At 41.2% G+C, this 26,791-nt stretch overlaps 1 protein-coding gene across 2 annotated transcripts in view; it reads left to right on the plus strand.

The window, feature by feature from the left end:
- Nucleotides 1–24,021, plus strand: part of setd1a (SET domain containing 1A, histone lysine methyltransferase) — a 32,884-nt gene extending 8,863 nt beyond the window's left edge. For both annotated transcript variants that reach the window (XM_008115399.3, XM_062957493.1), the window contains exons 4-20: nucleotides 1,327–1,422; nucleotides 2,187–2,457; nucleotides 2,549–2,655; nucleotides 3,110–3,333; nucleotides 3,834–4,917; nucleotides 5,834–6,736; nucleotides 7,340–7,516; nucleotides 8,707–8,794; nucleotides 8,916–9,049; nucleotides 9,663–9,732; nucleotides 10,751–11,050; nucleotides 12,204–13,676; nucleotides 14,797–14,966; nucleotides 15,349–15,459; nucleotides 16,257–16,376; nucleotides 17,157–17,294; nucleotides 17,825–24,021. In XM_008115399.3, coding sequence (XP_008113606.1) covers nucleotides 1,327–1,422; nucleotides 2,187–2,457; nucleotides 2,549–2,655; nucleotides 3,110–3,333; nucleotides 3,834–4,917; nucleotides 5,834–6,736; nucleotides 7,340–7,516; nucleotides 8,707–8,794; nucleotides 8,916–9,049; nucleotides 9,663–9,732; nucleotides 10,751–11,050; nucleotides 12,204–13,676; nucleotides 14,797–14,966; nucleotides 15,349–15,459; nucleotides 16,257–16,376; nucleotides 17,157–17,294; nucleotides 17,825–17,998 — 5,640 coding nt within the window. In that variant the 3' untranslated portion in view covers nucleotides 17,999–24,021. The remainder of the gene's footprint in view (nucleotides 1–1,326; nucleotides 1,423–2,186; nucleotides 2,458–2,548; nucleotides 2,656–3,109; nucleotides 3,334–3,833; nucleotides 4,918–5,833; nucleotides 6,737–7,339; nucleotides 7,517–8,706; nucleotides 8,795–8,915; nucleotides 9,050–9,662; nucleotides 9,733–10,750; nucleotides 11,051–12,203; nucleotides 13,677–14,796; nucleotides 14,967–15,348; nucleotides 15,460–16,256; nucleotides 16,377–17,156; nucleotides 17,295–17,824) is intronic.
- The last annotated feature ends 2,770 nt before the right edge of the window (nucleotides 24,022–26,791 follow it).

The following is a 26,791-nucleotide window of genomic DNA, read 5'->3' on the forward strand; positions in this document are numbered from 1 at the left end:
TCAGAAATTTTTGTTTCCACCTGCCTTTCTCTCTGTCACTTGTAAAGTGCCTGACATTTTTTTTTTTACTATTTGAGGGTAAATTGCTATAAACTTTCCATCCATGTAGCGGCAAGGAAGAGCAACTCATTTACAGCACTGCACTTAGTCTGGCAAATTTGGAATTTAACTTTACTTCTTTCATTCTCAGTCGGTGTTGTGCTCTGATTTTTAAAGCCTTCTTCATATTAGCAGACCTTAATATGGGTCTACATAGAAACAGGCACATTTTATACCCTTGAGGATGATTTACAAAGAAGCTTGAATTTGTGCAGGTGAGAGCCTCAAATCCATATGTAAATCTTTAGCACTGAAAATTGAACCTTTTCCATTATAAATTACAAACTACTATGGGAACAATGATGATTCTATTGTCTTTTAAAGGCTCATTTCCCTACTGTATTTCCAGATCTTGACCTCTTATTATTTTTTTCATTTATACCAGTTGGGTGTGGCTTGAATGCCCAGTATAATCATGTAAAGAAAATAGGCTGTATCTCCGTTATACTTAGAAAAATATATTGCTGTTCTTGAAAGATCACCACCTTTTTGAAAGACTCATAACTGAGAAAGCTATACTTGAGATATCAAAAAGTTAGCTTTCTTTTCTGGAGGTATAACTTTAGTACTTTCAGCTTCACTATGACTTTCTGCTCTACTTATAAGTTCTATTGCAATTTGAGAAAAATCTGATTCAAGTACAACCAGTTGAATGTTCTATTTCTCTAAAGCATTGCTTCTCAAACTGCTCTTCCAGATGTTTTGGACTTCAACTCCCACAGTTCCTAACAGCTGGTAAGATAGCTGGGATTTCTGGGAGCTGAAGTTCAAAACACCTGGAGGAGCACTGTTTGAGAAACACTGTTCTGAGTATTTCAGCCTGAGACTGAGGGAACCGTTACATTTTGTTTTTCCTACTTGTACTTTTGATTATTTGTAAAGTAGAATATTCTATGAAAGAAAAACAAAGTTACCAATGTATCAATTTGTTAGTTTCCTCCCTCAGCACTAGAATTTGTCAATATCTGTCTGTCTAGAGCAGTAACTAGAAGTTCATATTTATCCCATTTAGCATATGGATTGCAGTACAACAGACCAGAAAGTTATGAATAAATGTAGATATATAATGTAGTATATTTTCCTCAGTAAATACAGCATCAGAAAATGTTCTATTCCACATCTCCAGAGTGAAGATCGAATAAATACGTTTTTGACAGATAAAACTTTGTTTTCTGTTAAATCTGTTTGAATTGTCATTGTTTACTAACAAAAACTATGCTTTTGAAGGATTCGGGCTATGAGCCTGTTAATGAAGTGCGGGATCCCAGGCGCAGGATATGGTCTAAAACAAGAGACCTTTCCCTTCCTGTCCCAAAGTTTAAGGTAAGGCAGGCATAACCTCACTATATCTCTCTCTCTTCCCCCCCCCCCCCCCCCCCGTTTTAATGTTTCTAGTCTCCAAGTTTGGCACAGCTTCCTTTCTCAAGCCCATTAGATGGCCAGGTATGGCCAGATGTGTGCGACTGTCATTGCTTCTCACACTGTAAATGACCTGACTGAATGCTACTGTAAATAGTATCTCTGTGATCTCTTTGCATTTGCAAAGATCTTCTACAGAGGGGGAACATCAATGAAGGAAAGGAGTAAGATGGGATACATGAGAACTATTGTGTAAGAAGTATATGCATATGCTTTATCTGTTTGGATTTGGGCTGATGAGTAGCAGTCACATTTTAAGGAAAAGCCTTCTGCATCCTTCTCATCATGAACAGGACCTCCCATAGAAGGGAGAATTGAATTAGAAAGGAATTCAGAAGACAAACTGGATGGCACCAGCTTAGTGATCCTGTTCTTATGAAGTGTCAGTAGATGATAAATGTGTATCTTGAAGGTAATAAAACCTGAATAAATGTCATGGAAGGGAGTTTTCAAGAGAAGGAATCAAAGAAAGCACTGCAAGTCAGAAGTCAAAAAGTGCACTTGTTTTGCTTTATTTGCAGTGTTGTAATTTATATTTTTTGGGTATTATTATAATGGTTATAGTTGTTTTTACGTTATACAATACATTTTTAGCTTGATTTGTAAGCAGTCTGGGGAAAAGGGCAGCATGCAAATTAATTAAGTGAATTATTCTGTCTTGGCTGCAGCTGGATGAGTTCTACGTGGGTCAGATCCCTTTGAAGGAGGTCACCTTTGCTCGTCTCAATGATAACATCAAGGAACCCTTTCTGGCGGAGATGTGTAAAAAGTATGGAGACATTGAGGAGATTGAAATCCTCTACAATCCGAAGAACCGCAAACATCTGGGTCTTGCCAAGGTGCTCTTCACAAGCACGAGGGGGGCTAAGGAAACAGTCAAGAACCTGCACAACACGACAGTCATGGGCAACATCATCCATGCACAACTGGATATCAAAGGTAATTGCCCTCAGTCATCTTCTTGGCTCAGTATTGCTATCCTGGTTCACAGTAGTGCCCGCTTCCCATAAACAGCATTTTCTCTTGACAGGACAGCAACGAATGAAGTATTATGAATTGATTGTGAATGGTTCCTACACACCACAGACGGTTCCCACTGGGGGCAAAATTTTGAATGAGAAATTTCCAGTAGACTCGGTAAGTCCATCATGCTCTCGTATGTGAATCAAGTAGAATAGCTTGATTTGTTGGGCCACTTTCCATGAGAGGCCAAACCAATGATTTTTTTTTTCTATTAAGAATGTACTTTCTGGTCCTAAGAAAGGAGACATCTTTCTTTCTCTCCTGTCACACCATCAACACACCTTCTCTTTTCCTGTTTGCTTATTGTCTGCTTGCAAGGATCCTGCAATCTTACTCATTATTAAATAGCCCATCTCAGTTTACAGTTAGACAGCCAGAAATCACAGTCCTTTTTCTTTCATTACTAAATATTTCATAATGGCATTTGTCTTAGAGGTGGTTGCTTTCCAGGCACGGTGTTGTAAGCTATTTTATGGCGTAGGCCAGCTGTAATATATCTCAGCAGCAGGTGAGAAGAAAGATATCCAAACGAGGACTGAGTGTCTCCTCAATTGCTTTCCTTTTTCAGTCTGAGTCACGAAGACGCCACTCAACTGATTCCTCCTACCCTAGCAGCGTAATGCCTTCAACGCCTGGTAATGGTACCCCTTGCTCTCAGGACACTCCCTATTCCAGTGGCCGGCAAGACACACCTTCTTCGTATGGCCAGTACACGCCACAATCTTCCCAAGGGACTCCATATACCCCCCGGGGAGGAACACCGTATTCCCAAGATTCTGCTTACTCTAGCAGGTAAGTGATTTATATTTATTTGTCCCTAACCAATCAAAAATTTAGGAGTGCCGCTTCCTGAAAAGGCAGGGGAGTAATCAGAGATGGTGATTAATATGTAAAATAGGTTTTTAAGATGTCACTTTAAAAGGAGAGATGACAATTGCAGTGGATAAGCATCAAAATGTTCTTTTCATGTTAATATGCACATGTACTCCATAATGTTCTGTGATTTTGTAGATTTTATAGTGTGAACAGCAAGGCAGAATAAAAAGAATATCCATTATTATGTTGAATCTGACCAGCTCTTGTAGCCAATTTATTCTAGACAAACTGAAATTAGGTTTAGTCTTGTAATTTTTGACAATTTAATAAATCCTCTTATTTGCTCTAGCACTATGATGTTTTTAAAATTTCAAGGTTTGTTTTTAATAGTGGTGAGGGATAACCAGACAAAAAGGGTTAGGAGAGTGAAACAGAGGTGCTCATGGGATTGTTCCTTCTTTGTTTTCTTCTCCAAGGCAAGGAACACCAGGCTATTCTACCTACCAGTCAGAGTCAACCTCCTACAAATCCCGCCGACATGAGAACAGCTTTTCAGACTCATATTCCCGCCGGCACTATTCTTCATCCTCCTCCTCTTCGTCATCCTCATCTTCAACCACTTCCTCCTCCTCTCATTACCGCAGCAATGACCATCATTACCCACCCTTTAGTCAACAGTTTGATGGTGGCAGTGGCAGCGGCAGCAGCAACACTGTCTCAACCAGCAGTAGCCGGTACCAGCGCCTCTCATCCACCTTGGAAGGCCGGTCATCCTCCTCTTCCTCTTCCTCTTCGTCCTCCTCTTCCCATCGCTCCCACCAAAGAGAGGACTCTAGTTTCCATTCACGACAACGGGAACGCACCCAGAGGGATGATGCTACGCCTTCCTCTACCACAGTTACTGCTACTGCTGCCCCAACCTCCACTACAACTCCCTGTTCATCTTCTTCATCTGCAGCCACTGTCTCAGATGCTGCTCAGTTCCAGAACTCTCATAGTTTTGCTCAGCAGAGCACGGAGCTTTTCCCAGCACCCAGCGTTCTGTACCCATCTTACGTGGCTACTCCAGAGCCCTTTCCTACACCTGCAGAATCTCTTCCTGCAGATCAGGACTACCGGCTACTCCCCACAGCTGAAACGTTTGCTGCCAACTCCCTGCCTCCTACAGAATTTCTAGCTCAGGAAACTAAAGAGAACATCAATCCAGTACCGACAGCAGCTCTGGGAGTCAATGACCAATCCCATTCTCCTGCTGGGCAGACCTCTCCGGCTCGATCTGGCTCTCCAGTACCTGAGACTACGAATGAGAGTGTTCCTTTTGCTCACCACAGCAGCTTGGACTCCCGCATTGAGATGCTGCTGAAGGAGCAAAGATCGAAGTTCTCTTTCCTCAATTCTGACACCGAGGAGGAAGAGGAAGAAAAGGGAGGTCCCAAGGGGGCGGAGCCGCACGGACCCTGCACTCCACCACCGCCTCTTCCAGTTAGCTTTGAAGATGTTGTGCCAGCCTTGGACATGGTGTCAGGAGCAGAGTCCCCCAAAGCCAATGGGCAAGACAGGGTAAGACTAAAGGGCTTGGAATGTGTCCTCTAGGTAGAATGTGTGCATGCATGTGAAAAAGACATAATTTTCAGAGGAGACAAACATTCAATCCCAGTTGGCAGTTCTTGAAGCCTCCCTAACTGCTGACTCCCCTCCAATTGTGGGAGTAATTTCTCACACACTCCTACACTTGATTAAAACAGCTGAAGAAATCACATCTCCCATAAACTTTGTGGTATGATATATAAGAACGTATAAGAACAAATGAACACATTCTCTGAGTGTAGGATCTTCTTTACAGTTAAAATAGCACCATCCATAGACAGAGCAGACATGCAAAAGCCAAACATTAAAATCGGTACATTGGGCTGAGTACTAAATGTGCATGTGCACAAATAGGTATGCATTTGGCTTATATGAGTAAAATACTTTTTGAAATGCTCTAGTTTTAACTTGTGCACTTGACAAACAATTTTAGAGATTACTTTCGCAGTTTTTAAAGTTTGAAACCTCGAGAATGTTGAGTGTAGCAGTTCATAGCACTTTGGAGTCAGGAAAACAAAGATGCAAAATGTTGGACCAGGGTAGATTCTTAAAAAGAATGTTTTCCCTTACTATAGGAATCATAACATATAGTCTGTTTCAGCCTCTTGGCTTATGCCCCTTTCAGTAGTCTCACAATTTTGTGTCAAATTGTGAAGGTATGACCTCATCAGAGAAACTCATAATACAGTGAGTGATGAAGGAAGCTCAGAGGAAAATATTAGACATCTAAACTTTTTTTTCCTAAATTTTCATTTTAAAAAATCCTACAAAAAGTTCTTTTGTGTTTCAACATGGAAATTACTAGGAGTTGACTAGCAAGAATGAAAATAGTTGCTGGGACTACTGACTTACAGTAATATGTTTTCTTCTTCTTTGTCTTCTCAATAAGGCATCGCAGCACTCATCAGGTGAAGACATGGAAATCTCTGATGATGAAGCAGAAGTTGAGCCCCCAACCCCCGTGACTGGCGTGCCGGAGCCCCATTTTTCCATGATGCCATCGGCCCTGGGCCACATGCCAATGGGCATGTCCTCTTTTACTCCCCATCACCAGCCGGAGCTGCCTCCCACCTACCCCATACAGCCTCTCATGTCTGTCTCTCTCCCACACCTAGCAGGGAAATCCCATCAGTTACCCAACTACAACCAGGTTGGGCCACGGCATGCTCACCGCTTGTCAGATTTCAGAGGGCGGGGAGGCATGGTGGGGGGAGGCCGAGGTGCCCCCCACATCTATGACTTTGTCAACTCGATGGAGCTGATGAATCGCCTTGGCAACCAGTGGGGCGGGATGCCCATGTCTTTTCAGATGCAGACTCAGATGCTGAGCCGCCTGCAACAAATGCGTCAAAGTAAAGGCCAGTTTGAGGACCCTTTCTCCTATCACCGGGAGGCAGCGGCTTTTTGTGGCCAGCCCCTCTATGGCCATGGCTACCTAATGGACCAGGGCAACCACCATTTCCAGAGAGACCAACTGTTCATGCAACAGCAGTCAGTGGTAGGAGGGTCAGAACAGCAGCAACAACCACAGCATTCCTCAGATCAGCCGCCTCTGCCACCTCCACAGCCACTCCTTGATTTCCGGGGCACCCCATGGGGATACCAAGAGGAAGTACCTCTGCCCCCACCCCTCCCCAAAGACCCTCATTCCTCTGTAGTGGACAGTGTGCTTGAGACATTGATGCAGGAGATGAAGAGCATCATGCAACGTGACCTCAACCGCAAAATGGTGGAAAATGTGGCTTTCAGCACCTTTGACAAGTGGTGGGAGCGTAAGGAAGAGAAGGTTAAGGTGACTGGGGATATGGAGGGTGGGGCAAATCAATATTCCTGGGATTGGGAGGGGTCTGGACTCTGGTGGATTTGAGGGCAGACTTCCTTAAAAACTAGTTGGTCACATTTTCTCCAAGCAAGGTCCATGGGGATATAATAGGGCCCAAGCATTTCCCCATGTTTTACTAGTAATTTGTAGCTTGAAAGCATGGGATTTCCCTCTATGACACAGCCGTACCCACAGAATAGGGATGAGATGGTGCTGGATAATATGGGGCTGAAGTATGAAGTGTGGGTCCTGAGAAACAATTCAAAATTGAGAGGGTGGACAAAGCGCAGGCAAATCAAAGTGGTTGAGTAAGTGGAACATGTTGGAGGACAAGACACAGGCTTTGTGACTTTAGTAGTGTCTGTCAAACTTTATGAAATAGACCCTGCTTTTCCATGAAGGTACAAATGCTTGTTCCTTAATTCACATTCAGCTTTTTTGCTCAGTTTCAGTGTTCCAATGGGTCAACTCATTTTTTTCCGGCCTGGTTTCTGGCATCCTTACCTGAACCTTTGGTTTCCCCCTCTCTACTTCTCCCTGGTGTCACTAATACCAAGGTTTCCTTACATGCAGCCTTTCCAGAGTGCTGTCAAGCAGCCAGCCAAGGAAGAAGAGAAAGACAAAACCAAACTGAAAGAACCGGCCTTACTGTCTCTGGTTGACTGGGCCAAGAGTGGTGGTACTGGTGGCCTGGAAGGTTTTGGCTTTGGTGGCGGCTTTCGAGGAGTGTTGGGGCTCCCATCCTTCAAGGTGAGGGTCTCATGTTCTGTGAGGTTGGTTGTTGCTGGAATCCAGCTCCAGGGTCTGAAGTCTTGCTTTGTTTACAAGGTTGCAGGTTATATCAAAGGTGAATTCTCAGGAGACAGAAGACTGACTTAGTTACTGTATTGCTTTTGGACTCTCAGCCTGTCCCATCCCAAGTATAGGCAGTACCCAAGTTTCAAATATCTAACTTACAAATGACTAAAAGTTAAGAACAGGGTTGAGACAATAGGGAATTAACAGAGAAATCTGCCTTTCTCTCTTAGAAGAGTTGGCATGAGGAAAAGATGTCTCCACAACAAGCCAATTTTTTCAAAATCCAATTCTCACAGTGACAGAATGTGAGGTGAAATCTGAACAGGGGCACAGACAGCAAAACAAACACCACTGGGATGTTAACCCTTTCCTATGTTATCCAAAGCTAAATACTATATATTTTTGGCTGGAGTTACATTTTAAAAATAGTACAGTGAAACAGATTTACTGGAAATCATGCAATTGATTATGGAAGAGCCTTAGACCTTGCCTTCAGATGACGTGTGTCAACATTGGATTGTATTTTAACTAGGTTTTTATATATGTTCAATTTTAATTTAATCTTATTTTATGTTTTAGGCACTATGTAGTGCCGTTTGTAAGCTGCCTTGAGTCCCCCCATGGGTAGAGAAAGGCGGGATATAAATATGGTAAATAAATAAAAATGTACTAACTTACATTCAGATTCAACCTAAGAACAAATCTACAGAACCTATCATAATTTGAGCACTCCCTGTAGTAGCTTTCAAGCATGTTGCCATGATAGTCACTTGCATAAAAGGAAGGGAGAGGATAAAGAATGTAGCAGTATTTTTAAGTCTAACTGGGGTTTTTTTGTGCACAACCTTTCATGAACCTATTGCATCTGAGGCCCCTTCTACTCTGCCATATAATCCAAGTTATCATCTTTGAGCTGGATTTGAACAATATCTGCTTTGAACTGGATTATATGAGTCTAAACTGCCAGATAATGTAGTTTGAAAGCAGATAATCTGGATTTTATATGGCAGTGTAGAAGGGACCTGAGTTTATACCCACAAAAGCTCATGCAGAAAGAAAAACTGGGGCTACTACATTCCTTTACCATTTCTTTCTCCTTTTTATGTCCCATCCTAAGTAATGCACTGGTTTTGTGGTTGCAGGTGAAAAGGAAAGAGCCCTCTGAAATCTCAGAGGGTAGTGAAGTGAAGCAGCCACGCCCTTCTACTCCCATCGAAGAGGATGAAGATGGTTAGTTGCTTCATATCATGAGTTTTATGGACAGTTCTTACATTTCTCTGATTAGCCAGAAAGTATTTGTTTCTTCATTTTCCTAATCAATTCTATCCTATCCCCCCTCACAACTGTGTAGATAAAGAGTCCTCACAGATTCACAAGCCTTCCAAGAGGGATGACGAACGGATCAAAGGGACAGGAAAACGTCGAAAACTTTTCTGCTTAGACAGTGAAGGGGAAGAAGCATCAGATGACTCCTCTTCTGAAAAGGTCAGAGAATAGCATTCCTTTGTAGGCAGTCACGGCAATGTTCGCACCATATGGAAGAGATTGGGGCAAGAAATGTATAGATACCAAATTCTCTTTTATACTTTCCTTCTCCACAAATGGAGTGTTAGGATTAAGAATATGATCTCAATGCATAATATTGAATAGTTTTGATATTGGCATTTGCCGTTACCTGTTCTGCCTGCCCAAGTGACTTTATGAGTTCTGACAAGACTTTCATACTTATTTTCATACAGTTACCTTTAATTGCTCTCTGCTTCTCAGTGTGTCGTTGCTTCACCTTATGGGCCAGCAAGCACTGAGCCTGATGTGATCTTGTTTCTTACTTACCAGTGCCGGATCTCCCTGGTTGTGAAAAAGAGTAGTGGCCATAGCTGGCCTACTTAGCAGCTGTTGCTACAGTGGATTCCTGGCCCCTTTTCATGTTTATCCAGTCTTACATCTACTTTGCTCCACTTCGCTTTTCCTTTGTTACTGCAGCCCAATTCATTTTTGGGCTGGTTCCCCAGTCATTCTAAGAGTCTTTTTTTTTGTTTGCCCTGGCAATGACTTTATTGAAATATTTCACCTTAGAAAAGTCTCACTGTCTTTGCAGGAGGAGGAAGAAGAGCAGAGAAGGCAGAAAAATGAAGCTTCCAGGGAACAAAGTGCAAAGGCATCTGAAGGTATCTACCAACTAACAATAGAGTATAGTAAGCTCAAATGCTGCAAGTCACCAAACAGAATTTATGAGAGCCAGCATGGCAAAGATGAACTGCTTCTCATAGTATTGAAGGAAGTGGCTGATGTACTCTATGAACTGCTTGCCAGGATTTTGGATAAGTCTTGGAAAACAGTTGTGGTCCCAGAGGACTGAAGAAGAGCAAACATTGTTCTTCTCTTCAAAAAGCAGATCCAGGAAATGACACATCAGTCAGCCTGGTCTCAATATCAGAAAAACTATTAGGAGAGCCTGTCTGCAAGTATCCTGATGACAATGCAATTATCAGTAGGACCACCATGGGTTTGTCAAGAACAAATCTTACCAAACTAATCTATTTTGTTGGTCAGGAAATTGAGTTTAGTAGATGGTGAGAATGCTTTGGATATCATTTATCTGGATTTCAACAAAGCTTTTTACAAGGTTCCCCCATAATATGTGGGATAGATGGAACACTTTCAGACTGAACCATAATTCTTTATCAGTAGAGCCAATTACCTAGAAGGGTGGTGAGGTATCCTCCTCTGGATGGCTTCAGAGAGAGGGTGGACAGCTGTCTTCTGGGGGTGCTTTAGCTGGAGATCCTGCATTAAGCAGCAGGTTGAACTGGATGGCACATAAAACCCCTTTTGACTCCATGATTCTGTGCTTTTTAATTTTTATACTTCTGCATATTTAAAAAATGTAAGTCATAGGAAGGGAAAAAGTAATTGAAACCCCATCCTATATCTTCTGAAATTGCAGTAGGTATGTCCTTTTAGGTATGTCCTTGCAGCCATGAAGACTGGAAAATATCTGTCTTTTTAAAACGGGAGACCTTTTGGCTCTGGAAGCTGAATTCTGGTCTATGGCCACCATTCAAGTTTTGCCTTCAAAGCAGCTGTAGTTATATATATTCCCACATGGCAGAATGGGCTTAGACTAGATGGCCCTTGTGGTCTCCTCTAAGATTATATGACAATATCTCTTTACCCTTTGTGTAGATGATGGTGAGAGTGACAGCTCCTCAAAGTGTTCTCTTTATGAAGACTCTGATGAGGACGGCGACAGTACATCTGATTCGGAGAGCAGTTCTTCCTCCTCATCTTCCTTGTCATCTTCGTCATCTTCCTCTGATGAAGAGGAAGAGGAGGAGGAGGAAGAAGCTGAGAGCATGGAAGAAATGGATGGATCTGCAATGAACAGCTGCCCAAGTGAGTCAACGAGAAGTACAGAGGAAGTAGAACAGCAAGCAACTAATGCTGAGATGGACAAAAAGAAGCCAGAAGCAGCTCTACTTCAAGGTGAGATGCACAGTTCTTGGTTTTCCTTTGGAGTTGTACTGTCAGTTTTTGCTGTATTCTTTCTGTTGGATGTTGAGTTCAATGTTATATGACAGACATTTTCCCACCCTTCTAAGCAGCCTCTTATTTATTGGATCCCTTAAAATGATTCTCAAAAGTTGGTTTGGTTTAATATGGTAGGCCTACAATGTGTAAAAATTCCTGGAATGATTTCTTTACACTGTTTTAAGATACTGAGATATAGATAAAAAGACACTACAAAGCTTTCCCTGATCTCCCTACCCCTGGATAATGTGGACAAGTGTACTGAATTTATTGTTAAAAAAACCCAAAAACCAAAGTTAACCTTTAGAAGTTAGTTTGGTGATGACTGGAAGAACACTTTCTGGAAATCTCTAAAAATCATGCATTCAAGTAATAATAATAATGATGATAATCTTTATTTTTATACTGCTCTATCTCCCCGAAGGGACTCAGGGCAGTTTCCGATATAGGTAAATCACTCAATATCAACATAAAAATATACATCACAACATAGTAAAATAGAAACATAATTACTATTAACACAATATACTCATTTAAAATTGAACATTAAAAATCTGATTCGAAATTATTCCATTGGGTGGATTCAGCTACTAATGGTCAGCATTCCAGAGTGGGCCCAGCCTATCTCCGTGATCACATCTCCCCCTATGTACCGGGATAATGTCAAACTCATAGTAACCCTAAAACGAACCTAGGGTTTTCTTTGCCAGATTTATGCAGAGCATGCTTTACCTTCCCCTTTGTCTGGGTCTGAGAGAGTGTGTCTAGTGGGTTTCCATGGTCAACCAGATATTCAAAGTTTCTCTCAAAAGTCATAGTCCCATGATCAAACTCCTACACTGGCTCCTCCAGTCTTCACTGACTTCTAGGTGCTAAGCACTCTACTGTTTTCTCACCATTTTAATAACATATAATTTATCTGATGGTTGAATTGCCTCTTATTGAGTATTTAACTGTTTCTAAAGGCTATTTGTTTGCTTTTGCTGTTTTTGTGTTGTTCAGTTTCTTATTGCCTCAGTTGCTCAGCAGAGTATGAGGGACTTGGCAGCCCATGGAATTGGCCTGTCTATAAAGTTTTGTCTGTATTAAACGTCTCCCCTATGCTTAGGTCTTGTGGCAGAAGAGAAGCCTGCTCCCCAGGAGGATAGCATGCAGATTCCACTACCAGAAGAGAAGGATGTTGGAACAGCACTGGAAGAGCGGCCCAGGCCAGAAGAACGGCCTTCTTCACCCATCCCACTTCTGCCACCACCCAAGAAACGGCGAAAAACAGTCTCCTTTTCTGCTCCTGGTGAGGAGGATGAAACCAAGGGAGCTTTGGAGAAGCCACCTGAACTGGCACATCCAGCTCTTCTCCCCGCACCACTCCCTCCTATTCCCTCTACCCCCACAGATGAAGCACAATCCCCGCTAGTGCCTGTGGAACCCATGCTACCACCCCAAGTGTCCTTATCTTCTGATGCCCCAGCTACAGTTGCGTGTTCCCTGCCCCCTGTAACGTTCCCCGTTAAGCCAGCGCCTGCGGCCGGCCGCAAGCGGGAGTCCCCAAAAGCCAGCCAAAGAACAATCAGCAACCTGCCAGCAGACCATGCTTCTATGGTGAAATGTTGGTCAGAAGAGCTGGCGTCTCCTGGCCGGTCGCGGAACCGCTCTCGTTCCCGGTATTCAGACCACCTTCGGGTCCCCCCGCCCCCTGAAGAAAAAGGCCTTCAGGTACGCGAACAAATGGGCGCCTCCTCATTGCTAGAGCTAGCCAATCAACCCCACCGGGCAATGCTGGCTCTTAAGAGGCCTGCTGGTGCCAGAGGAGACGACTCTGAGGAGACTGAGATCTCCGATGAGACTGAGGAATCCAAGGCAGCGGTGCCACCTCCTCCCACCTTGTCTCTTGAAGCCAGCAGTATCCTAATGGAACATAATTATGCCATGGCTGTCCGTGCTGCCCCAGCAGCTGCCTCTCGCAAGGCAGATGAGGCGTCTATTGATCTGTTGCGAGTGGATTTGTATAATGAGCAGATGGGTGAGATTCTGGAGGCTCCTGAGGAGGTGGTGGCTGATGCCACTGAGATCAAAACTGAGCCTGAATTAAGTGACCTGGTTGCATTGCCCCTTCCACCTCCCCTGCCCACGGAGAAACCGAAAGCCACTGTCCGAGAACAGCAGCAGTCCCAAACCAAGAAGGCACATCCTAACTGGCTCAAAGAGGAAGCATTAATAAAGGACCCAGGGCTGTTACCTTTTGGGCCGGAGGACCTCTTTCCTTCAGACAGTGAAGAGGAGGAGGAGGATGAGGAGGAGGAAGATGAGGAGGAAGAAAGTGCTGACAGCAGCGATGAGGGGGAGATTCGCAGGAGATCCCTGCGTTCCCATTCGCACAAGTATGCCCCAGCCAAGCCACCTCCTCCACCTCCTGTCTTTGAGACACGCAGTGAGTTTGAGCAAATGACCATCTTGTATGACATCTGGAACTCAGGGCTAGACTTGGAGGACATGAAGTACCTGCGGTTGACTTATGAGCGCCTGCTGCATGAGGACAACAGCACGGATTGGCTGAATGACACCCATTGGGTCCACCACACCAATATCCTTTGTGGAGCAAAAGAAGGGGGCAAATTAGGAGGGGTGTTTATCTATCTGCAAACTTGTTTTATATCATTTTGACTATTGTAGTTCTTCCACAGATTTCTAGGAATTGAGAAAGCCTGCTGAGAATTCTGTTAGAGAGTGTGAGTCTTTCCTCCAACAGAATGCCACACCTACAATTCCATAGGAAGAAGAAATGACAATTTAAATGGTTTACCTCTATTGTATGGGTATAACATGGGTCTTTCCATCCTATCATATAAAAAGATTCCCAGCTAAGCATATTGGTAGGCCTTGCTAATTTTTAATTTCAAAAACAAACAAAAATTACAGCCATAGATACACTTTATTGAGAAACCTCAAGCATTTCTCTTTTTCTGGTTTGGCAATGTGATATTGCTGTAAGTAAAAATGTATATTTACCGTTTAATCAAACTTACATGTGTAGTTTGCCATACTGTGAGCTGCTTTGAGTCTCCTTCCGGGTGAAACAAAGTGGGATATAAATATAGCAAATAAATAAATAGTGCTTTCCACTAAAAACTGATCGATTTCTGATGTTGTTGGTGAACTGGGAACTCTTATATATATTCACCATTATGTTCCAGCCCAAAGTTTCAGGATGAGAGCTTAGGACCAAATGTTTCATTTTTGAAGGTCACAATAGATTCTACTTTGTTGATTCTGCCTTATTCTAGGGCAGGCCTGTATAATTTGTGGCCCTCAAGGCTTTTCAGGCTCCAGCTTCCAAAATTTCTAACAGTTGGACAAGCTGGTTAGGACTTCTGAAAGTTGGGGTCCCAAACACCTGCAGGGTCACAGATTGTGCAGATCTACTCTAGAGCTACCTGGTTACATTTGTTGCTGTAGAGAGGAAAAGCGTAGACATTGAAGAGCACTAATTTTTCTCTTCTTCTGCCCACCCCATCTACAGTAAAAGGCATGAGTTCCAGTGCTCATATCTTCTTCCCACCTTGATTCCAAAGTTTCTAAAAAGGCACATTGTTTTATACCTCAAGCCATAAGACGGTAAGGAATATCAAGTTTGGGTCCCATTTTTTTTGCTTCCATCTTGCTGCATATTTCTCTTTCTTCTCCTTAACTCCCTCTGCCTCCACTCACAAACATTGCAAACCCAAAACGAAAGCGGAAGTCGTCAGATCTGCGGGAGCATCAAACAGGCTGTGCCCGTAGCGAGGGCTATTATCACATCAGCAAGAAGGAAAAGGACAAGTACCTTGATGTGTGCCCAGCCACCGTACAGCAACTGGATGCTCCTGATACACAGGTCTGACTCCCTTTGTGAGATGACTCCCCTTGACCTCTTCCTACCATCATAAATGACTCAGCACAATTTTTGGACTGGTGACAAACCTAGAATTATTACTAGCTGAAAAGTATAGAAATAATACATTTGGAAAAAAAAGATTAGAACTTGGCATATTCCATGTTAAAGCGTGTGAAAAGTGTATGCAGGATAAATCCTGATACACTGAAAAACTGAATTGCCTTTTAGTGATGTGAGATGTCTTCATACTGCTAATGTCCACGTTAATGCATGGTCTCACCTCAAAGCTGGATGAGCCAATGGCTGAGAGAATGGGGACGCCTTTGTGGACTCTTAAATATTTCATGCAGTCATGTTTAACAACCTCCCTTTTCCTCCTCAGGGCACCAATCGCATCTTGTCTGAACGGAGGTCTGAGCAAAGGCGCCTTCTTAGTGCCATCGGATCTTTTGCCATCCTTGATAGTGATCTTCTGAAACTTAACCAATTGAAGGTACTCAAGCTGTCCAGTTAAGCAAGTGTGAGAAGGCCTGTAGCGGGGACATGAGACTTGCTTTCATTGTGTTCCTTGGAAGGAAAAGGACACAGATATGGACCAGTAGGCATTTGAAAACGCTGGTACTTCCTGGAAGCTGTGCTGAGCTAGATACAAGAAGATACTATTTTTGGTTTAAGAGATAGGAGAGAGAGCAAGCTTTTAGTAAGATTTTGTGTGCTGTTCACCAAAAATCTGTTTGAGTTTTGAGGAAAGCCACCTGTTCTCCCAGATTATGTTACCCAAGAAAACTCTAGGTGTCCAGTTGGGATAGAATCTTCTGTCTATAGTTCTTGCATTCTAGAATAAGAAGCAGGGGATTCATGAAGCATTGGAACTGTAAGTGTCTAGGGCAGGATGGATAATTGTGACAAAGCTGGTGGGTCTCACAGGGGTTGGAAAAACATCTGGAAGGCTGGAATTTGCCCACGTTTTATCCTGAGGATGAAATCAATCATAGTATGAGTTATGACAACCTTTCCCCAATGTCTATGGGTTAATATCACTTTCTGTATTCTGAAAGGGGACACAGAATTGTTAAGAGTGTTTTTTCTTGGCTCCACGGTCCTTATATTCAGAATAACCAAAACCATCAGCATGTTGCTAGCCATTTGGGGGGTTTATTAATATTTTTCTGGCAGGGAGCATAGATTTAATAATCCATCATTTTGATGCACCTGCAAACTCGCTTCAAGTTAAGAACAGTAAGTACCACACTTTCTCTCTACATCTTCTGTCTCATTCTTCCCTTGTAGTTCCGGAAGAAGAAGCTACGGTTTGGCCGGAGCCGAATTCATGAATGGGGCCTCTTTGCGATGGAGCCAATTGCTGCTGACGAAATGGTCATTGAGTATGTGGGTCAGAACATCAGGCAGGTGAGTATCTGTAATGATGAGGCTACTTTTACTTCCTTGGTGTCTTGTGCAGAGGTGTTTTCATAATGTGAGAATGTCTCCTGACTGTTAGGAATTGTGGGAGTTAAAGTCCAAAACACCTGGAGGGCCAAAGTTTGCCCATGTCTGGTCAAAAGGCCTTGACTGTTTCAGTTTTGTCTGTATCAGAAAAAGTAAACCTGGAAGTGTTCCGAATTGTTGATGTGCCTGCTTAGTATGCCTACCATCTGTGGACACTAGGAGGTGCTGTGGAGACTTCCTGAGCAGAACAAGTCTCTTCCTTTAAATTCCAACCTCCTCCTTCAGCTAGCAAAGATAATTCTGTTTGTTGGTAGGAGGGGCAAAGTTGCTAGATGGACATTCTTGTGAGATATACTGCAATGGTAATAATAATAATAACAATAATAATAATAATGATAATAATAATAACTTTATTTTTATATCCCGCCCCATCTCCCCGGAGGGACTCGGAGCGGCTTACATGGGGCCATGCCTGACAACAATACAATAACAGCAATAAAACAATAAAACAAGATCGGCAATAAAACAATGTCGCATCAATAAAAATATAACATCAATAAACAGTTATAAAATGTAATGGCCCAGTTTCAATTTTTCACACTGGAAAATAATCTTTTGGTTGCCTTCTTCTGATTCCTGGCCTAAGTGGTCAATTCCTTAATAAATAGAGCAGCTTGTACTTAAGTCTATTCTTCTGTTGCTTAATAGTACCTCATATGCCAACTATTTGTGTCCCCCAAGGTTGTGGCTGATATGCGTGAGAAGCGATATGCCCAGCAAGGCATTGGAAGCAGTTATCTTTTCCGTGTGGACCATGACACAATCATCGATGCCACCAAATGTGGAAACCTAGCCCGTTTCATCAACCACTGCTGCACGGTGAGTTGCATGGGATTTACAGAGCTATTGCTCTTATAGCTGTCATTCATGTGTTGTCAATATTAATTGAATCAAATTTCTTCTTCATGGTCTCTGAGAATCTCAGAAATGCATTAATTTGTATCTAATTTATAGAACACTGCTAATTACCAAAGCATTGTACTGAGTAAGATAAACAACAGCAGCAAAATCCCAAATCCCTGGCCCCAAATGACTAGATTTGATTAGCACTAATTGAATTTTTGCAATTACCCAAATTTGCAAAAATCCATTTTTTAAAAGTCCAGTTTTGGGAGTCTTGTCAGCAAGCATGAATTGTGGCCCCAAAACCTCTTCTCAATGTATACATGAGGCTGACTTATACACAAGCTATATACAGTCTTTTAACATTTTATACGCACAAGTATTCTGTTATTCCCTTGTCCCTGAATTTTGGGAAAGTGGCATCATAAAATGGAGAGACAGTGCTGCTAGCATTGGCACAGAGCCGTCCCTGCCAGCTCATTTCTCTCCATCTTTCTCTTCCTCAGCCCAACTGCTATGCCAAAGTCATCACCATTGAATCCCAGAAGAAGATTGTCATCTACTCCAAGCAGCCCATCAGCATCAATGAGGAGATCACTTACGACTACAAGTTCCCAATCGAAGAGAACAAGATTCCCTGCCTGTGCGGCACAGAGAATTGCCGGGGCACCCTGAACTGAGAGACATAACCATAGAATTCATATTTATTTTGTTTCCCCGCCCCATCTCTCTTTACGACCACCATCGTGTCACCATGTAGCTCATCTCATCTCCCCACAGAGCTGTGGTGGGAAAACTCTCAGTCACCCTAAGACCTGTCCAGGTACCTTTTAAACTTCCTAATTCATGAGAAAGCACTTCCTGCTCCTCAGTTTCTAATCAATGAGAAACTCCTTTGCCTTCTTGGCAGTCAGCTGGCAACATGCCTTTAATGTTGCTGTGATTTTTTTCAATCCTTTTTAAATTCAGCTCCTCCTTGAGAAAATCATTTATTTAACAAAAAGTATGTAGGTTCAGATCTTTGGCAGAAAGGAAATATATCTCCCTCTTCACGAAAACTTCCCTCTTCAAAACTAAACAACATCATCTTAGCTCTGAAAACAGCTTGGCGAGTGCTCTTCTAAATATCCATAGATCAATAGAACTCAAAAGGAAAACTTTTTAACAATGCCAATCTTAAAAGTTTCCCCTTGAGTGGAAACTTCCTTGTGATCAAGACTTCGACGTGGCTTCTTGAGGCAGAGCATCGCTTAATGCCAGAAGTTGTCAGAGTTAAGAAGTACCCCAACCAATGTTTGAAATATTAAAGCCACTGAGTATTTTATCCTTTTCTTCCATTTCCAAATGTTAAATTAGGGTGTGGTGGTGTCTGGGAGGGAGAGTCTGTGCTCATTCATATCTCTTCATGAGCAATCCTTTCTCCAGAGCCTGAGTCTGGAATGAGACACTGTTAATCAATGGAGCCAGAATGTCCTTGGAGTTTCACGCCGCAGCATCATTAGTCTGTATTTGTCATCATGAGCCAAAATGCGAACCATTTTGTTTTAGATTCCTCTCCATCTATTCTTACAAGCACTTGAGGCCACAGCATTAGAGATCCTAAAACAATTGGGTTGTGTCATTCATGCTGTAACCGCCCTGACCTTCTCTCCTCTTGTTCTATTCTGTAACATTTAGCAAGAAGTAGGGGGAAGCATCTCTCGTAATAGTGAAGGGAGGGGGGTTGAATTTCTTTCCCTGCTACACTTAACAGCTTCAGCCAGGCTGACTTGCAGTGTAAGCTAATACCTTCCCACCCCACCCCACCCCCTAATAATTTTTCTTTAGGAGAAGAAAGTTGTGTATATATCTATTCCAGATGGATTGGCTGTTTCTTGTAGAAACACATGCATTTATTGATATGTAAATATTTTAATTGTTTTTTGTTTTTGTTTTCCACTTCATACTAAAAAGAAAACTGTAAATAATGTTACAATGTGTTTCCTTCTCCTGTTCTTATTCCCACTTACAATGTGGCACCCTTTTATTTTTTCTCCTGGGAAAGAGCATACATCCTTTTGAATGATGCATTGGAGGGGATCGGAAAAATGGTTTTTCATCCGAGTCAGTTTTGAAAGACAGAAGGCTTTAAACAAGGCATTTGGAAATATTTTAGGAACCTTTTAAAAAAAAATCTGTCAGCATTCTATTTGTTGTGTATGTTGCTATTCCAAGTATTTATTGAAGTGGGCCATTCCATTTGAGAGCACTTTTTCTTTGGTACGAGTTTCCCTCGAATCCATGTGGTTTCCTTATATTTCTCTGTCCCAAAGGCTCATGAAGCACTGAGAGAAAGCCTTTCAGAGAATTCCCCATTATGTGCTACATGCAATTATTAGTCCCAACCACAGTAGATCCATTGAATCAATAGGACACACATCACTTTGACTAAACTAGTCTCATTAATCCACTTCGTCCATTCCAGTTAGGACAATGGGTTGGATTTAGTGCTCTGCCTGCAAATGTAGGTTTTCCAATGATGTTTGAATTACAGGGAGATTTCGGGAATAGATGCAAAGGGACTGGATAGCCATCTTCTTGCTGCCATTCTGCTGAACCTCTCCTCCAGACAGGCAACTGTTTCAATTTTATTTCTCAATTTCCATTCATCAGATTGGGGGCGGGGGGGGGGGGGGGCAGAAGGTCAGTAGGTTTTGCAGTCTTACCAGAAGTAGAAAATTGATTTTCTGTGATAGGGAAATCATGTGGTCTTCCAAGTGTTGGACAATTGCAGTTCCCATCATCCCTGACTAGACTAGCCTTTACTGAAGGGTGATTAAGAGTTGCAGTCCAGCGGCATAAGGAGAGATACCCATTTTCCATCCCTTCTTTATGAGATGTTGTCTTTGGTTAATCTCACAAGGTGTGAGATGGTAGAACCACTGATTCAAATTCCACGTTTCAGAGGGAGGAATGGAATATTACATTGTCAGGTATGGTTTGTCACCTACATTCTTGCTGAATAAGGTGGACACGGTACATTTGTAGGGAGAAAGGTTGGTGGGATGACACATTTAATGAACCCCTTACCCACTGCTGCTCCTTCCTCACCCAAGCAATCCTTCCAGCTTCTCTGCAGCTAGGATCCAGGAGCGGCTTAAGCCCATCCAAGAACAACTCCAGAAGGAAGCAGCTCAAGATGAAAACTTAAGCCTCTCTTGCCCTCCACCACTTTACCCTTGAAAGTGTTTCCTTCCTATTCCTACTCTCTATGTTATTTAGCAAATCTTCGTGAAGACCAGGGTGTGATGATGGTGTCATCCCAACTTTCTTCCAATATACTGAAGGCTGCGTAAGATCTAGTAAGTGTCATCTTTCATTTGGCTCTGTTTTTCCCATGTTACTTTCTTGTTTTGCCTGTTGTCTTAACAGATGGCTTTAAAGTCATCACTGTTTCCTGCCCTTCATTCAATGAGGGTTGTGAATTTGAACCCCAGCGGTATCTTGGCATTTTATTATTGGATGTTTGCCACCCCCCAATTCCTGTCTATGAAATAAGATTCATAAGTAGCCTGTTCTTGAGGAGTTGTGATGAAACCTCCATCTAGAGTTAGGAAGTACTCCTTCCAAAACTAGAAGCTGGCTTAAATCTTATGCTTTGAAAAGCTCCAACAGAATTTATTGAGTGGAGGTTTTTTGGAGAGTTAGAAATTATATCTTGCAATTACAAGAAGTGAGAAGCAAAACACTTGTAAGAGACATGCTGAAGGCTGTAACTTTGGTGGCTCATCACGTGTGGTTTTGTGTTTGGCAGAGCCTTGCATAACTCTCCTCCACCCTTTTCCACTCTCCACGTTTCCACAACTTCCTTTCTGTTTTCAGTGTCTTAGCAACTGGTGAAATGGTAAAGCTAGAACAGCGGCGATGTATTTTTTACCTGCTTTTATGGGCACATGCATAAACAAAGACAGTAGATTGCTGCCTTGTGGTTTCATTTTGAAGTGTTTTTAAAAGGACTCCTTATTCTGTTTTTGAGTGCTTAGGCTTGCCCACCTTTCTTTCTGTCAGAGTCAAACAGCTATTCCATCCCTTTCATTTTCTAGAGATAAAATACTTTACTCAGCTTCATGTGGATTAAGGCAGGAAAATGCCCTCCCCTTGCCTTGTCGGTTTGTCATTTTCAGGTGCCGGTTTTCCTCAGCTCAGGTTAATATTCACATGCTCCACACATACATGTGTCCTACATGAGCTAATTGAGAATATATCTAGGTGCCAGTGATAACAAACAGCATGCATTAGGCAGTCTCTTTTTCCTCTCTCAAGGCCCTGCTTATGCGGAAGAAATATTGGCTTGCCTTTGATGTGTTCTCCCAACTCAAATCATTTCTATATTTAAAATTTTAATCGCCTCTTCCCGTCTGTTCTTAGCTTTTAATATTTTGTTTCATTGTAGCTGTGGTTTTTTTTTTAAGGAAGTCTACCTCTTTCCCTATCTGTGCAGATATGCTTTTAATCCTTAATGGTGCAGATCCTCAGATTTGTTTTTTCATCTTTGGATATCTATATTCCCTTTAATTATTTTCCCAGATGTGCATTTTTTCCATTTCAAATTATTTTCACTCATTAGCAAAATGTATTCTTGCCACCTAGCAAATTAGACAACAGGATATGGTTGAAGTCTTTATACAAGGTCTCCCAAGGGTTTAAAAAATTCAAATCCAACAGGTCGGGATCCGGAAATTAAAGTCTCTATTTTTGCAAGACTCTCTCCAGGTTTACATTTCAACAGCTCTTCCGATTAAGATTTACATATTCGGAAAATAGTACTTGCAGCTCTCTTTGCTTGCTTACTTGCTAACTGTATAAACCATTAGCCACATTTCAGTCATTTAATTAGCGTTTTTTAAAGATTCCTGCTAGATTCTGAATTTTATGTGAAACAGGTCAGAATAGATTTAGCTTATAGTCAGTTTAATATTGCCATGTGAATTACAATTAAGTACAGTACATTTGCAGAGGAAAAGAGATAAGAGATTCAATCATTAATTGGATGCATTGCTCAGTAGCAAGCTTTTGAAAAACGGAGTCAATCCTGGAAGATTGGCACAGCACCATTTCAGTCTTCTATTTTTAATGGAGTTTTTTTTTGCTGCTGAAAGCATGTGTGGTTTGACATCATTTTGAACTCCAGTATTTTTATGAGAGATTTGGGTTACTTTTCAAACATGCCATCCCATGTTTGAGGCTTGTGACTTACCTGTAAGATAGAACCAAAGAATAAATATTATGTACATTTTGTGTTTTTTAAACAAGTGGTAGTGTTTTGTGGTGTTTATGCTAACAATTCTTTAGTCTGGTCCAATTAGTAGGTCTTGATGTATCTTCATTTTTTCTTACGTCTCGCAAGGAAGATTCCTATTAAATGTCATGTTTTTGGCAAGGACTTGTTTGTCTCTTCCAGGTGCAAGTTAAATCCATTTCTCTTCTGTTGATCAAGCTAATTCCTCTGATGGATCATGTAACCATCAAACCCTTAATCTTCTCAAGAGACATGATATCCTCAGCATCTGGTTATAAGTCATGTACACTTTTCAGTTTATTTTCTTCTCCTTTCTCATATTTACGAGATTTTGGTTGCTCTTTACATCTAGAAGGAAAGGGAAAAAGTGCTTCTCAACTTGGCTGTATCCAAGTCAACCGTGTCCCTCCTGACCACACGAACAGGAAAGTCATGTTGCTTAAAACAACAATTAAACCTCTCCAAAGGATTCCAGATGCCTTTAACCCAAAAATATAAAGTTCCTTAGATCTTTCAGAACTGACTCCTCTATTTGCCAGCTTGTAAAGCTGAAGTGTTTCTGAATGACCCATCCACTTCTGTCTCTACTTGCATTTTCTCCTTTGTACATATATGTAAAAAAGGTATATATATACAAAAATTATCTCTATACCAAGGAGGGTGATGGACTTCTCAACCTTCCCTTGTAGCAGTGGCAGCTCGCCGAGAGTTTTAAGTGTTCAATGCTGATGTGGGAATGATCAAACATGGATGGATGAACCCCCGTTTTCCCTTCTCTCCCTCTTAACCTGGATTGGATGCTTGTCCTCAACTGTGTATATCTACTTTTCTGTCTATATAAATATTATATATATAGATATATATAAATATAAATATATTTTCATTTGATCTTAATGGCTTCTTACCTGTAAATATGTTAATAATTTGTGGATTCATTACTTGGTGCCAGATAGCACATTTTTATAAAAGTCATTAAACTTTTATTGTACAAAAAAACAAAAGATTGGGAATGATCTTCATCATTTCTATGCTTGGGGTACATAGCAGTTCTGAACGGTGTTCCCCCTTCGTTGAAACTTAATTTGAATGTACTAAATCACTCCACTTATCTGTGTCTATCATCTGTTTATTGAATTTATATCCTCCCTTTCTTCCTCAAATGGGCCTATATTTATAGCTTACTTCCAAAAGGAACTTCACTTCTATCTGAAGTCAGTGAATTCCACCCAAACTAACACATATGAGAAACTGCAATAGTATTTAGGCAGTTTTGATACGTTTTCTGTCTGTGTAAATCAATTCCCTCCATTTGCATATATTATGTACTTGCATCGTTTTATTTTCAAGGAATGTGAAATATTTTGGCAAAAGAAAAAAAGAGGAAAATGTCATGGAGACTGGACTATAAAGAGTAATGTATTTTTCTGGAATTTTGTGATAACGACTATTTCAAAGGACTGCTTTGGAAGCTCTGCATGGTTCCAACAATGCCACCTTTATTTAGCACTTAAAATATTGAGAAAATAAGTTCAAGTTACTCGGATATTCTACAGGAAGTAAGAATAACAGCATAGTATATAAAACCTTCTGTTGCATGAAAGCAATATTGCCCAAAATGATCAGATGTAAGGAGGATAAAGAGGCTGGGGCTCATTCTCTGGTATGAATAGACTCAGCAGATTAATTGATTATTTATTTATTTATTACAACATTTATATCCCGCCTTTCTCACCCGAGAGGGGACTCAGGGCGGCTTACAATAAACACACATATAAAAATTATACAGTACACTATAAATCAGATTAAAAATTATTAAACTTACATCAACATTCATAAAAACATTCTAAAATACAAATGGACATGTTCAAGTTCAAAAGACTGGGTCTGTCAATTGAGTTTTGGCGTACATAATAATAATTGGCGCTGCTGATTCTTCTGATTATATGTTACACTTCCTATTTTAAAAAACATTTTATTTGTATCCCACATTTCTCCATTTTGGAATCAAGGTGGCTTAGAACAATTTTAAAAAACTAACCTAAATTGAAAATTATAACTTTAGCAATGGCCACCTAATTAAATTAGTTTTAACTGACACGTTAAAAATACTTCCACCTTCCTTTCAACAAAATAATTTTAGGTTTTTCTAACTGGAACCTGGGGGAAGAGTTAACAGGGTTGGTCTTGGTTTCCCACTTGAGCTTTGACTTGGTTTCCTACCTGAGGTTTCCTCTTCTTAGAAACTTCATTTAGACAAGGGGAAATATGTTTTGTTTTTAGACCAGAGGAAGTTGGTTTCTTTTGGCAATCGTCTCCCAACTATTCAAGAGATACACAATTTGAGTCTTGTCTCCCTTCTGTCTACACTTTTGTCTAACCATCCTGATTTCTGACACTGTATTAGCTTTATGACCTTTGTTGATAACTTTATAACACCATATCAATTTGCTGGTAAAAGCGGAAAGGGAAATACAAGGAGGCAGATACTGGGGAAGAGGGAATGTGGGCATATAGCAAAGATCAGAGTTGTAGGAGTGAATAATTCCCATTTCTCTATGCAATTCTAGAAATTTGGGGACTGAAAGAAATGTTCACCTGGGGGGCAAGATCTTTATGGGGGGGGGGGGGATTTTGTCCCTTGCCCTGCAACTACCCTTTGGAAATGGAAAAATATCTTGAATCCCATTCAGGAAAAAAGGAAAGATATAAATCAAATGCTGCTGAAAATTGATGTTTCTTGGAAATGAAGCAATTATATTGCTATTTATAAGAGAAGTTAACATTCCAGGGTAAGCATATATGGAAAAAATGCATGTTCCCTTTCATCTATCCCAGATGCTTTTATTTGCAGATCCAAGGTAGGACTTCTGCCCTTTTATTGCCTAAAAAGAACAAGGAATGCAAGAATAAAGCTGCAACAGAATGGATGCAAGGCCTTATCAAACAAAAAGGCAGTGTTGTTTTGTTCTCCAGAGAACAATATTCCCAGTCAACAATGTAATAAGTGAGTAAATAGCACTAAAACAAGCATTTCTTACATCTCAAAAATTGGATTGTTATTGATCTGCATGCCAGCTAAAAACCACAGGATTTGAGCGTGTGAAAGTATAAAAATTCAATAAGATTATTGTTGGGGCAGAGATCTGCCAAAGGTCAATTTCTAATTAAATCTAGATTCAACGACTGTCTAATTCAGAAATGGGAATGAACAACATCAGAACAAAGGTGAATTGCAGCTGGACACATGTTGAGTCACAACCTGGTTGTTCTATCTTAACAATGAAGAGTCTTACAAAACCCTGATGAGTAGTTGTATTTTACCATAATAATTTATGGTGTGATATAGTGTTGGATTAGGATTTTAATCGACAAGAGCACATGACTTTAAAAAATAGTCGTAATGTGCTAGAACACTCTTTGTTGTTGTGCTAGAACAGATAGCACAAATTCTTCTATGAAAAATGATCTCTCTGCTAATTCTGTTTTATATAGTTTGATCACTATGGACAATGCTGATCATTAAACACAATTCTACATAGGCTCAGCGGTGCAGCGGGTTAAACCGCTGAGCTGCTGAACTTGCTGACCGAAAGGTCGAGGGTTTAAATATAAGGAGCGGGGTGAGCTCCCACTGTTAGCCCCAGCTTCTGCCAACCTAGCAATTTGAAAACATGCAAATGTGAGTAGATCAATAGGTACTGCTCCAGTGGGAAGATAACAGTGCTCCATGCAGTCATGTCGGTCACATGACCTTAGAGGTGTCTACTGACAATGCCGGCTCTTCAGCTTAGAAATGAAGATGAGCACCAACCCTGGAGTCAGACACAACTAGACTTAATGTCAGGGGAAAACCTTTACCTCTTCAAGTTATGAACAAGATAGGATCTGACTGTTTATTCTTAAGTTGAACTTGCTTGTAAGCCAGAACAGATACATTTTTGAAGTGTAACACCAGCCATATATATATATATATATATATATATATATATATATATATATATATATGTATGTATGTATGTATGTATGTATGTATGTATGTATGTTTTAGCTTTGGATATCATAGGGAAGGGTTAACACCCCTGTGGTGTTTGACATGCAGTTGATTTTAAACTGAGCATGTGTAGTTGGCCTTCCTTATCCATAGATTATTCATTCTGAACAAGCCATGGCTTGAAAGATACTTTCAAAAACTCAG

Source organism: Anolis carolinensis, chromosome 6 (assembly GCF_035594765.1).
Source record: "Anolis carolinensis isolate JA03-04 chromosome 6, rAnoCar3.1.pri, whole genome shotgun sequence".
Classification (NCBI taxonomy): Eukaryota; Metazoa; Chordata; class Lepidosauria; order Squamata; family Dactyloidae; genus Anolis; species Anolis carolinensis.